Genomic DNA, 12,850 nt, shown 5'->3' with positions numbered 1-12,850 from the left:
CCTTTCCATAGGAGGATGCAATGATGTCTCCAGATCATGTACCCTTTTAGGTTTACAGTATGAGAACAGTACGATGCTGACCGGCCACCATTTCTCATTGTATTTGTTACTTGTCTCCAGTACTAACAGGAGAACCCCTGTATGCGTTCCAATACACAACAAAACCTGAGGAGGTCGTCTTTGTCATAGGTTAGTAATACTGCTGAGCTCACTACAATAACCCAGAGTGGGAACCTCCATTGCTGTGACCTGAAACAAGCATGAGTTTATAAACTGCATATTCATGCCCTTATACCTGAGTGACCCTGGATGGTAGATAAAAGGGTGGGGTTTCCTGTCAATAGCGATGAGCGAACTTACAGTAAATTCGATTTGTCACAAACTTCTCGGCTCGGCAGTTGATGCCTTTTCCTGCATAAATTAGTTCAGCTTTCAGGTGCTCCGGTGGGCTGGAAAAGGTGGATACAGTCCTAGTAGACTCTTTCCTAGGACTGTATCCACCTTTTCCAGCCCACCGGAGCACCTGAAAGCTGAACGAATTTTTGCAGAATAGGTCATCAACTTCAGAGCCGAGAAGTTCGTGAAGAATCGAATTTACTGTAAATTCGCTCATCTCTACCTTTCAATTTTTATAGGGGTACTCCGGTGGAAAACTTTTTTTTCTCATCAACTGGTGCCAGAAAGTTAAACAGATTTGCAAATTACATCTATTAAAAAATCTTAATCCTTCCAGTACTTATCAGCTACTGAATACTACAGAGGAAATTATTTTCTTTTTGGAACCCAGAGCTCTCTGCTGACATCATGACCACAGTGCACTCTGCTGACATCTCTGTCCATTTTAGGAACTGTCCAGAGCAGCATATGTTTGCTATGGGGATTTTCTCCTTCTCTGGACAGTTCTTAAAATGGACAGAGATGTCAGCAGAGAGCACTGTGTTCATGATGTCAGCAGAGAGCTCTGTGTTCCAAAGAGAAAATAATTTCCTCTGTAGTATTCAGCAGCTAATAAGTACTGGAAGGATTAAGATTTTTTAAATAGAAGTACTTTACAAATCTGTTTAACTTTCGGCCACCAGTTGATTTAAAAAAATAAAAAAAAATATAAAAAGTTTTCCACCGGAGTACCCCTTTAACCATTTACCAGTTATTTGGTGTGAGGAATCTAAAGTTTTGCTCTCGTTTATATGCTCATTTCTCATATTTATATATTAAAATAAATATTTAAATGAAAAACTTTGATGTTCTCTTAATTCACATCTAGGATTTATGCAAATCCGCAACTTTTTTTTTCTTTATAAACCAATAAAGAAATATATTCTGGTAGCAAAGAAATGAATATAACCCGCCTACTCTGTCATAACGTGAGCTATACAGAATGTGTAGAGTTATGTCCAGCAGGAGGTAGTGCCATAAATGTTTCCTCCACATTACAGCTCCTAGAAAGTCCTGTTAGAGAAAAGGTAAAATACAGTGTAGGTGCTGCAGACAAGCCCATGACGTCTACTGACGTATCCTCTTCATCCACATCCTTCATTTATTCTGGCTGAGGAACAGCTTTGTAAAGTGATCCAGCTCATTCTCAAGGTGAACGGCTTTGTTTCTATGAAGACAAGCACAATTAGAGAGAGAAACATATTTATTTTCAAACTAGACCAGTGTTTCCCAAACAGGGTGCCTCCAGCTGTTGCAAAACTACAACTCCCAGCATGCTCGGACAGCCTCTGGCTGTCCGAGCATACTGGGAGTTGTAGTTTTGCAACAGCTGGAGGCACCCTGTTTGGGATACACTGAACTAGACAGACAGACTGGACTTCCTTTGATAGGTTTCCGCCACAGTTGGGTGGACAGTCACACCTGTAAAGTTGATAAGTGCCATGCCATGTTTCGTTAAAGGGGCCAGTACGGCCCAAGACTGCTTACTGCTATAATAGTCTCAACCTCAGCAGTGTAAACTGCCTCTACTATGCCAAGCATGTCGGAAGGAGGAATCTCAAGTTGCTGTTTTGAAATGTTTCAGTAGGTAAGAGAACAGATAAAAGAATTTACTGAAAATCTAGGTCCACCTTTGGAACCATTTATAATTCTATGCAACTACAGTAAAAAAATTAAAATAAATAAATAAAAATGAAGCAACGTTGCAAATAGTTTTGACTAGAGATGAGCGAACTTACAGTAAATTCGATTCGTCACGAACTTCTCGACTCGGCAGTTGATGGCTTATCCTGCATAAATGATTTCAGATTTCAAGTGCTCCCGTGGGCTGGAAAAGGTGAATACAGTCCTAGGAGACTCTTTCCTAGGACTGTATCCACCTTTTCCAGCCCACCGGAGCACCTGAAGGCTGAACTAATTTATGCAGGATAAGTCATCAACTGCCGAGCCGAGAAGTTCGTGAGGAATTGAATTTACTGTAAATTCGCTCATCTCTAGTTTTGACTAAAGAAGTCCTACCAGTTTGTATCTACAGCTCCTGTGCTGACTACAGTCAGATTTTCTGTCCCATACCATTCACCATCATATATATTGCATTCTGTGGGTTATTAAAAGGGGTACTCCAGTGGAATGTTTTTTTTTTTTTTTTTTTTATATGAACTGGTGACAGAAAGTTAAACAGATTTGTAAATTACTTCTATTACAAAACCTTAATCCTTCCAGTACTTAACTGCTGTATGTTCCACAGGAATGTATTTTCTTTTTTAATTTATTTTCAGTCTGACCACAGTGCTCTCTGCTGACACCTCTGTCTATTTTAGGAACTGTGAAGAGCAGGAGAGGTTTGCCATGTGGATTTTCTCCTGCTCTGGACAGTTCCCGACATGGACAGAGGGGTCAGCAGAGAGCACTGTGGTCAGACAGAAAAGAAATTCAAAAATAACTTCCTGTGGAACATACAGGAGCTGATAAGTACTGGAAGAAGTAATTTACATCTCTAACTTTCTGGCACCAATTTATATAAAAAAAATAAAAAAAATAAAAGTTTGTTCCCTATGTCTTAAAGGGGTACTCCAGTGGTAAACACTCTCTGAAACATGCAACCATTCCCCATCAATTCTATATATTTAGATGAAGTGTATAACCCAAAGCACAGGGGGCAAATACCTTAAGACCTTGGCTTGGCTATGAACTTTCTCAAGCTGTCTTATTTCTTCGGACTGTTTGTTGATAGATTCCATTAGTTCCCTCTGAGTAACATCCACTTGCTGACAGAGTCTGGTAAATATGTTGTCAAGCTCCCTAAAAAAAAAGCCAAAATATGAGAAAAGGATGATTTCTATCCCTAACACCCACCCTAGTACATTTAGCAGCATTCAGCATTCTTACTTCTGCACTTGGTGGCTGCAGTTTGCACTGGTAATACTGACTATCATCTGCAGCTTCTGGGCAGCATAGTTCACAAACTGTTGTTTGAAAGCCCTTTCCTTCGCCCTGGTCGTCCACGTCAGCCTCTCATACATGTACAAGCTTCCATATCCTAGTAGTGAGCAGGCGATCAACTTCCACCCAACAGCTCTCCAGACCTGCAGAAGACACGATTTAGGGAATATATATATTTATTTATTTCCTATAGGGATGTAAATACAGACTGGACATCACTAGCCATATTAATAGATATTGCACTACATGGATCTACGGATCCTTTGATATTGGTTTCATTCAAGTGGGTAATATCAGCAGCTTGATTGAACTTGTCCATGGGCTGTTTGGTACTGCCGCTCAGTCTCACTCATGTCTATAGATCCCATGCATACAGGACTCACTATAGTTTCTCCTATCTTGCCAACTAAAGGGAAGAGATCTACCTTCAGAACCTACTACTGCTCCTCTCAACCATCAGAAGAGGCAATAACTTAAAGGTGTACTCCGCCCCTAGACATCCAAAGGATAGGAGGTAAGATGCCTCATCGCGGGGGTCCTGACGCTGGGGACTAGAGATGAGCAAAGTTACAGTAAATTCGATTCATCACGAACTTCTCGGCTCGGCAGTTGATCACTTATCCTGCATTAATTAGTTCAGCTTTCAGGTGCTCCGGTTGGCTGGAGACTCTCTCCTAGGACTGTATCCACCTTTTCCAGCCCACCGGAGCATCGGAAAGCTGAACTAATTTATGCAGGCTAAAGTCAGCAACCGCCGAGCCGAGAAGTTTGTGACGAATCGAATTACTGCAACTTCGCTCATCTCTACTGGGGACCCTCACGATCTCGGCTGCAGCACCCCAGACATCCGGTGCATGGAGCGAACTTCACTCCATGCCGAATGACTGGCGATGCGGGACAGAGGCTCGTGACAGCACAGCCATGCCCCCTCAATGCAAGTCTATGGGAGGGGGCGTGACAGCCGTCACGCCCCCTCCCATAGACTTGCATTGAGGAGGCATGGCCACAACGTCACGAGCCTCCCGCGCTGCACCCAACGCTCTAAACGAACGCAGGGTGGAGCAGGGAGATCGCGGGGGTCCACAGCTGTGGGACCCCTGCAATCTGACATCTTATCCCCTATCCTTCAGATAGGAGATAAGATGTCTACGGGCAGAGTACCCCTTTAAGAATGACAATATTTCCATTTCTGACAATTCTCCAAGGACTACTGCAACTAGAAATACAGATTTATTTATCACTGATCTGACCCTACAATAAGTAACAACTGAAATAAAAGACATTAACCAGCACTCCTGTGTGTATAATTACTCTGTGCACGGACTGGCGGGGAGCTCTACCATGAATGCAGAGCAAGAAGAGGTTAAATCACATTAACAAGTATATCCAGCAGGACAAATATAGCGGAATATGACCTTGCCAGATCTAAATGCCTCAAGCATTTTGCTATATTTGTCCGGGGATTACATAGTATGAACCTAGTCTAATACTACAGTTTACACAAAGAACTGTTTTACCATGTGGCTGGTCCCCTTAACCCAGAATATGATGTATTATTAGTCACTTACTAGTCCTCCAATGATCATAATACCCATAGACCCTCTTGATGTCAGTGATGCTAATCCAGACATCACTGTAACCATTAGCTCCTCTTGTGTTAAAGCAGCAGGTGTTTGGGCAGGGTTACCCGATGTGGTGGGGGTTGTCACCGGTCGCGGTACCTGAAATTAGATAAATTACTTAAGCTAAAAATCTACAAGGAATAATTTCATATTAAAGGCATAAGATCAACATTTAATTACCAAACATATGTAGAACACACCTGAAAAACCGGCTCTGTAAATCCAAGCAACATATGAGCATTTTTGGCCCCTAAATATCGATTAACAAGCATCATCAAACCGAGCGAAAAGCGAAATTCAATGTCTTCTTGGAAATCACAGCACAACTTCTCACAGTTTAGGTTATAGCTGAGATCAAATTTCTTGCATGGTAAGCAGGTGCTATATTCACTTTGGACAGCAGGTGGCAGCAAAGGTTTTAAGTTGTCTGAAAATATGAACAATATTAAATATTGTTAAAGAGGCAACAATAAATTCTGCAATGCTACACAGAACTGTATGGTGCTTCAATCTAAGAAATGGATGTTTAGAACATATGCAGAGTTCTGAAGAGTCACTTGGCTTATGAAGGGCTCTCAATGTGCAAATAAAGGTTGAAATGACTATGTATAATACTTCATACACAGCACTCATTACAAGCAGGTTGCTGTGCAATGAATAAATACCTTAAGACTCTGTTCACATGTGCACTAGAAGCTCTGTTCAGAACCTCCATTGGCTTTGACATGAGATTTAACTCTTCATGCCTTGATATTTTTCCTGTCAAAACGTTATACACCCCCTCAGAGCCACCTCAGACCTAACTCCACTGTAAATCAGAAGGATCTATTGGGAGCAGTAATACTGCAGGATCCAGCACAGCATAGCCAGTCAAATCATTATAAGCAGAAGGTACAACAATGCACTCCACATGCTACCATTTGTGCCGGGTTCACACACAGTATTTTGGTCAGTATTTGGGACTCATTTCGGAAAGTATTTTTAGCCAGGAGTTAAGGATACAGATTTAGTTTGCTGAAGCTTCGGGCAAAGTCTTGGGCTACAAAGTTGTGAATGCAGATCTTGATCTGCATGATCAGCATGATCCATATGGTGTCTAACCTATATGGGGTATAAAACTTCTGCTGCTTGTTTTTTTTTTTTTTTTTTTGGGGGGGGGGGGGGGGGGGGGGAGGGGTCTGGGTGACATTGTAGACGAAAGTGTGAGTCACAGATGTGGGACCACCGCTGGCATGGCAAATACTGTGGGTATCTATACATGTCTGGGACCCCCTTTAGTGTTCTAAAATTTGGGAAGTTTGGGTCTGAAGTCAAATGGCTACAGGCTCTTTTGAGGGGCCAATCACAAGTGAAGCCCCCGCTCTGACATAACAAAACTGAACACTATATGTAAGAGATGGGAGGTGATCATGCATTGTAATGTATTCAAGCTATTTGCCAAATACTGTATTGTATATAAAAGGCGTTCTCAAGAGGAATACAGTGCACATTGCCACAGTATTCTTCTTGAGAACGCCGCTGTAGCGGTGAAACATGTAGAGGTCGGCATGTTTTGTTAGTTTTTAATTACTACAGTGACAGGAGGAGAGCGGCATTCTGCAGAGCCGCCAAATTACATACAATTATACCTCAGTATTATTCAATATATACACTCCTGTCCTGTATTGGATTTTAAACTTCACTTGGGGGGATATCATTTTTTAGAATTACAATAATAAAAGTTACATTTTAATAGGGTTTGCATATTGGGGTTTTTCACCCTGGGCTTTGGCCCTGGGGTTTGGATATTACTGTGTTTTTGGCCCGGTCTTGTAAATTAAAACTAGATATGACACCTAAAGCAGAAGTACGATCTAAAATCAAAATTACATGCTAACAGATCCATGCTAGGACCGTCATGGGCCACATTCATTTCAATGTCCGGAGCAGGGTCAGCTAGTGACTTTGTTCAGGTCATTTCGCCAACATAGAGTTGTGTGTGTGCTGCAAGAGTGAAAACCTGTATATGTTCGGGAAAGACCCAAATGTAGCTCAAACTGTTATGCTTGGGCCATTAAATAAAAAATGGGGCCTATACCTGTCCAATCAAGAATATTTCGGCAAGTTATTTTGACATTTTCCCGATGTATTTGTGCCTCAGAGGCACAGATCGTGGAGTGAACGAGGCCTAAGCTATGTATGAAGAGTGTACACACATTGTAGTGATATTGGGGAACACTCTGTTTAAAAATAAAATGCTGCTTTCCTACAATCTCTCCGAGTACAGACAATGTCACTTATCAGCAGGTGAAGAACATGAAAGCTGGAAGTTACCTATAATGTCCTCTTGTGCTTTAAATATAGAAGAGTTCACAGCAGCAGAACAGCGGTCCGCCAGCTTCCTTCCCATTCCCTTCTCTATGTGTGTATTCAGCTCCTACAGTTTCAAGAGCAAAAATAAAAAAGGTAACAAGCTTCAAGGAGGAAGTAAACTTCAAATACCCTCTTCTGGCCAGAAAATTAGATTTTACTTTTAATTCCAGATAACTCCGGTAGAGCCAGCCCTCTGTATCAACTTTGTTGTATCTTATGCACTGAACCAGTTTCTCCCATTCATGACCACTTTAATTTTATTTATTTTTTTAGGCCATGGGGATTTGTACACTATAAAAGTTTCTTATTTTGTTATTTGCAAAAACACTTTGGGTGCATACATTTTTCTTTAAAAAAAAAAATAAATTTGTTTTTAATTTAACTAAATTGTTATTTTCATTCACATTAATTTCCACATAGGATAAGTATATAGGTGGCTGGATGGGTGCAGGTTCAAAAGTATTCCCATGTGGGATACATAACAAAAGAAACCTTTACTTACCTCCAGCACTCCCGAAATGCCTCTGGTGTCCTGCCCCGGTTCCCAGCAGCAATGGCGTTTCTGAGATGCAGCATGACTGTCGGGTCTAGGGAGCACGCAGGCCCAGGGGGTCACACTGCCGCTCAGCAAGTCACTAGCCGAGGCGGGCATGTCACTAGCCGAGGCGGGCAAGTCACTAGCCGAGGCAGGACATTGCTGCAGTCAGTGGTTTGTTGAGCCGCAGTGTGGCACTATGCTTGAGTGCTTCCTGGGCCTGAGAGTCACGCTGCAGCTCAGAAAAAGGATCGCTGCGGGGGACAAGAGCAGGACACCGGAGGGATTGCAGGAGCACTGGAGGGGAGTATGGGGTTTATTTTGTTATATAAAGAGCTTTAACTAAAAGGCTGAACTGCTACCTGGCTAGTACATGATCACCAGAACTGAAATCCTTATGGCTCCTGCTGAGCTGTGTACAAAGTGCTCATTGAGTTCTGTGTATACAGAAAACAAGATGACAGGGACAGTAAGAAACCATATCTGCCTTCTCGCTAAAAAGCCTGATTGCAGCTGACAGCTGGTGGAGTGTCACTTGGTGGTCCACAAGTGGCTAGCTTAACAATATGGGGTCAAATTCACTAACACATGTATCAGCAGAACGTAGTCTTTCTAGTAGTGCATTCTCCAGACAGATCGGATCACTCATAACAGTAAATTGGGAACCATGTGCAGTTTGTAGGCAGCTTTACAACTCCTATCTGACTTTATGAGTAACGGCTGATAACTTCTATTACTCTGACATACACCAAGAGAACAGAGCTCACCATCCAGCACAATGCGGTTTTCACCTTACATGGTTATCACTTAATACAGGACACGTATCAAGTCAAAAGAAACATCACTGCATATCTCTCCAGTGTAACATCATATAAATCATGTGCTCGACTGATACCATAGCTTACATTTTTATAATGCTTGAGAAACTGTGGTGATGGGTGGAAGTCCCCTTCAAACCTGTCCACAAGTTGGGATAAATGACAGATCTCATCCATCATGGCATCTGAAACCTGCCAACAGAAAAATCAGTACACTTGACTATGACTTCCTTACATCTGAATACATTATATTTTAATAAGATTCTTATTGACTATATAAATAACTGAACACAAGATGTGGGGGAAAAAAAATCTGTCTTTCAGCCCCAATTGTGGTGCCGACAGATGCAACAGTGATTGGTTATATAGTGTATGCATCTCACCATCCATGAGCAGTCAGAAGTTTCATGGACCACTGGCGTATAGTTTGTGATCCCTCCCCCAAAGTGAGCAAACTGCTTAAAGGAGAACTCCAGCCAAGGGGATAAGTTAGTTTTGGCTGGAGTTCTCCATTAAAGTGTACCGGTCAATCAAAATAAAAGTGTTGGAATAACAGAAGTCTGGTGAGGGTCCTTTATACTAAAAGTGTCACTGTCACATAGAAGGAACTTTACTCATGTCAAAGACATTAAAAGTTTTGATCGTTTGGAGTCTGGGTGCTCAGACTCGCACCACACCAATTCCTTGAAGAAGCAGAGAGAAATGCTCAGCTAAGCACTTATCTCCCAGTCTTGCTGCTCAAGATGAACTGTACAGTAAGTCTATAGAGCCTCTATAAGGGTGCATTTACACCATGTTTTAGCGATCCGGCAGGGAAATGCCACGGTTTTAAGTCCGGCTACAAAACCAGTTACAGTGCAAAATTGAGCCAACCGGAGTCAGCCGGCTGCGGACGGTTTTGTAATTTCCCCAGCCGGATCGCTAAAATGTGGTCTGAATGCACCCTTATGAACAAGCCAGGGGAAGCATTTTGCTAAGCACTTTGCCAAGCAATTGGTAGGGGTTGGAGTAATCACACCTTGATTGGAAAAGAAAAAAAAAAAAACTTTAGCTTTCAGAAAGACATGTAAAAATCCTAAAGTGACAGCACTGTCACAGTGGGTACCGTCACTTTGACAGTGTTTATTATGGGGCAGCTAGACAAAGACCACTTATTCCCAGAAAGTAAAGGGTGCTGCTGTGCTCTTATCCCCACTTTCTCTCCTGATTGGTGGGGGTCTTAGCACAAGACCAAAACCGATTAAAACTTTTAACATGTCCCTACAACATGTTAAAATTTGTTTCAAGTGACAAGAACACTTAAAAAAAAAAAAAAAAAAAAGTTACACATATACTTTAGACAAAAACTGGATTTGGCTGTGTAAAGCATAAGCTGGCCTCTCCTACAGATGATGTTGAGGGAGAGAAAGAATGGGAATTTTGGGCTGCAGTTTACCCCACACACACACACACTTCTTGCCAGAGAGGACACATGAACATGTCAAACGCTCATGTGTATGGGAAGGTTTGGAGACATAGCTGTTGGCAGAATGAATGTTCAGTTGACAGCTTCTGAAATGTTTGGCCATTTTAAGACCATTCATTCTAAGATAGAGAGGTAGAAACACTAGGTTGAGAAGCCTGTTTGCATTTCGATTTTTTTCCTGGACATGTATATATTGCTTTTTGCCTCTCTGTTTTAGTGAAGGCTTCAGTTGTAAATCTTTATAGTGGTAGCTGCATCAGGGTAAAACACTGAAGGTGTGTAAGACTATGATCTAAATTGATGTAGGTCACCCATAGTATGAGGTACGCCGCTGCAGGAATACAAGGACACTAGGTAACTGATAAGCCTCACCTGCGTGTTCACCACCTCAGTGATCTGCAGAATTCTTTTCCGGACGTCTTCAGCAAGGATCTGCATCTGACTCTGTATAAACTCTAGCCTGTCCACCTGGTATTCTCTGTTTTCTATTGCGTTTACCCTGAAAACACCCACACAACCCAAATATCAATATACATTTGTACTAATAAGGTTTACAAAAATATTTTCCTTTTAGTATAACAGGTAAATCCTCAGTTCAACAATATAGTATGTTACTCATATAATGTAATCTAAATCTGATAGAGTAATTGTATCTGGCATAACTCTTGGGGTAGTACATTCTACAGAGCGTTACTCTAGCTGTAACTAGAACTCCTTCTATAGACAGCCTATTCACTATCCATCGGATAGGGGATAAGATATCTGATTGTAGGGGTCCTGCCACTGGGAGCCCCCACAGTCTCTATGCTTACACCTGGCGTTCTGAACATTACGTTGTACGCTGGGTTTGAGAGGCAGTAGTCGTGATGTCAAGCCACGCCCCCTTCATTCATGTCTATGGGAGGGGGGGGCCTGACAGCACCACGCCCCCTTCCATAGACATGAATGGAGGGGGATGACACAAGGGGGCGTGGATTCACGACCACTGTCTCCCAAACCCAGCGCTCTGAACATAATGTTCAGAATGCCAGGTGTCAGCACGGAGATCGTGGGGGGGTTCCAGCGGCGGTACCCCGCGAACAGGCATCTTATCCCCTATCCTATGGATAGGAATAAGATGTCTAGCAACGTTGTACCCCTTTAACCTGTTAGGACGCAGGGTATACCTGTACGCCCTGGTCCCGTTACTGGGGTTTGAGGCATGCTCATGAACTTAGCACACTTCAAACCCAGTGGGTCCCGACTGCTATCAGCAGCCAGGACCCAGGGTTAATGCTGGGCACTAATGAACGGTTCGATGCCCAGCATTAACCCTTTAGACGCATTGTTCAGTGTGATCGCAGCATCTAAACCGAAAGTAAAAATGATTCCGGCAGCTCAGTGGAGCTGATCAGGACCACCACAGTGAAACCAAAATGTCCCGATCAGCTGAGTGAATTAAACCTTTCCATAATAAAAGTGTGAATCACCCCCCCCCCCCCCTTTTGATACCACCGCGTGTGTGAATGTCCGAACTATTAAAATATAAGGTTAGCTAAACCAAACAGATGGCGTACACGTAAAAAAAAAAATAAAGTGCAAACATTTGCATTTTTGGTCACTTCATATACAATAAAACAATTCAAAAATCAAAAACAAAAATGGTACCAATAAAAACCACAGACCATGGCGCAAAAAATTAGTTCTCATATAGCCCTGTATGCGGAAAAATAAAAAAAAGTTTCACAAAGCCAGAAAAATTATATGTAGGGCAAAAAAGTAATAAGATGTGGAACTGTGGGGCAATCATTTTTCTGGAGTTCACAATACAGTAAAACTGACATTTTAGCTCTATTCTATGCATCAGTACGATTCCAATAACACCAAACTTGGGTAATGTATGCCTGAAACGCAAATTCCATGGCAGAAATTCCACTGTGTGAACAATGTAGCAGAATCACATTGAAATCAATGGGACTCTGCAGCAGCAGAATGTCCACGCAGAATATTCCGGCGGAATTCCATGTGGACATTCTGCAGTGTGAGTATAGTCAATGGAGCAAAATCTGCTGGGGATTTCCACAAATACACTGCGGAAAATCCACACGTGTAAATGGACCCTATGAGTGTATTCACACGTATTGGATTTGCTGCAGATTAACGTAAACTAAATGACTGAACACTGCTTAAAATCTGCAGCAGATGCTGAACGTGTGAATGCACCCCAAGACTGTACCCCCTGAGCAATCTAGAGAATGAAAGGACAGATATGCCTACCTTTTATCAGCAGCCTCCACATTAATGGCATCCATTATGGCTTTCACAGTATCTGTAATTTGTTTAGCTCTGATAGTGTGCTGCTCAAACTTTGTTTTCACTGCTGACTGCGAGATACATTCCTGTGGGGCCCAAGTCACAACACATTACTGTGATCCCATCCAAAGCAAGTCAGGAATAACAAAAGGCAGATGGCACTAAGCAGTGCCCAAGGAAAGGACTTGCTGCTGCTCAAATAAAACTCAAAGAAGACATGGCAGAATCAAACAGAAAGATGAAGAAACAGCAGGCGTATGCCTTCCCTCTACACCGTGCATAGCACAGTAATGTGTATTAGGAGGAAATAAAATACAACAAAATAGAAGGTATACATAATGAAATGGAATGGAGCAGATTACACTACTATCCTAGATGTCCTTTACCT

The 12,850-nt window shown here is 42.2% G+C and overlaps 1 protein-coding gene across 4 annotated transcripts in view; it reads right to left on the bottom strand.

The window, feature by feature from the left end:
• Positions 1-1,032: 1,032 nt before the first annotated feature.
• MFN1 (mitofusin 1) overlaps positions 1,033-12,850 on the bottom strand; it is a 41,746-nt gene continuing 29,928 nt past the window's right edge. For all 4 annotated transcript variants that reach the window (XM_056565235.1, XM_056565236.1, XM_056565238.1 and 1 more), the window contains exons 10-19: positions 12,427-12,548; positions 10,543-10,669; positions 8,793-8,897; positions 7,314-7,416; positions 5,201-5,427; positions 4,947-5,099; positions 3,325-3,521; positions 3,103-3,237; positions 1,542-1,603; positions 1,033-1,449 (exon numbers count right to left, since the gene is read on the bottom strand). In XM_056565235.1, coding sequence (XP_056421210.1) covers positions 1,370-1,449; positions 1,542-1,603; positions 3,103-3,237; positions 3,325-3,521; positions 4,947-5,099; positions 5,201-5,427; positions 7,314-7,416; positions 8,793-8,897; positions 10,543-10,669; positions 12,427-12,548 — 1,311 coding nt within the window. In that variant the 3' untranslated portion in view covers positions 1,033-1,369. The remainder of the gene's footprint in view (positions 1,450-1,541; positions 1,604-3,102; positions 3,238-3,324; positions 3,522-4,946; positions 5,100-5,200; positions 5,428-7,313; positions 7,417-8,792; positions 8,898-10,542; positions 10,670-12,426; positions 12,549-12,850) is intronic.

Source organism: Hyla sarda, chromosome 3, assembly GCF_029499605.1.
Source record: "Hyla sarda isolate aHylSar1 chromosome 3, aHylSar1.hap1, whole genome shotgun sequence".
NCBI lineage: Eukaryota > Metazoa > Chordata > Amphibia > Anura > Hylidae > Hyla > Hyla sarda.
Note: the sequence above shows the minus strand (reverse complement) of the source record. Positions and strands in the feature narration are given on the sequence as shown.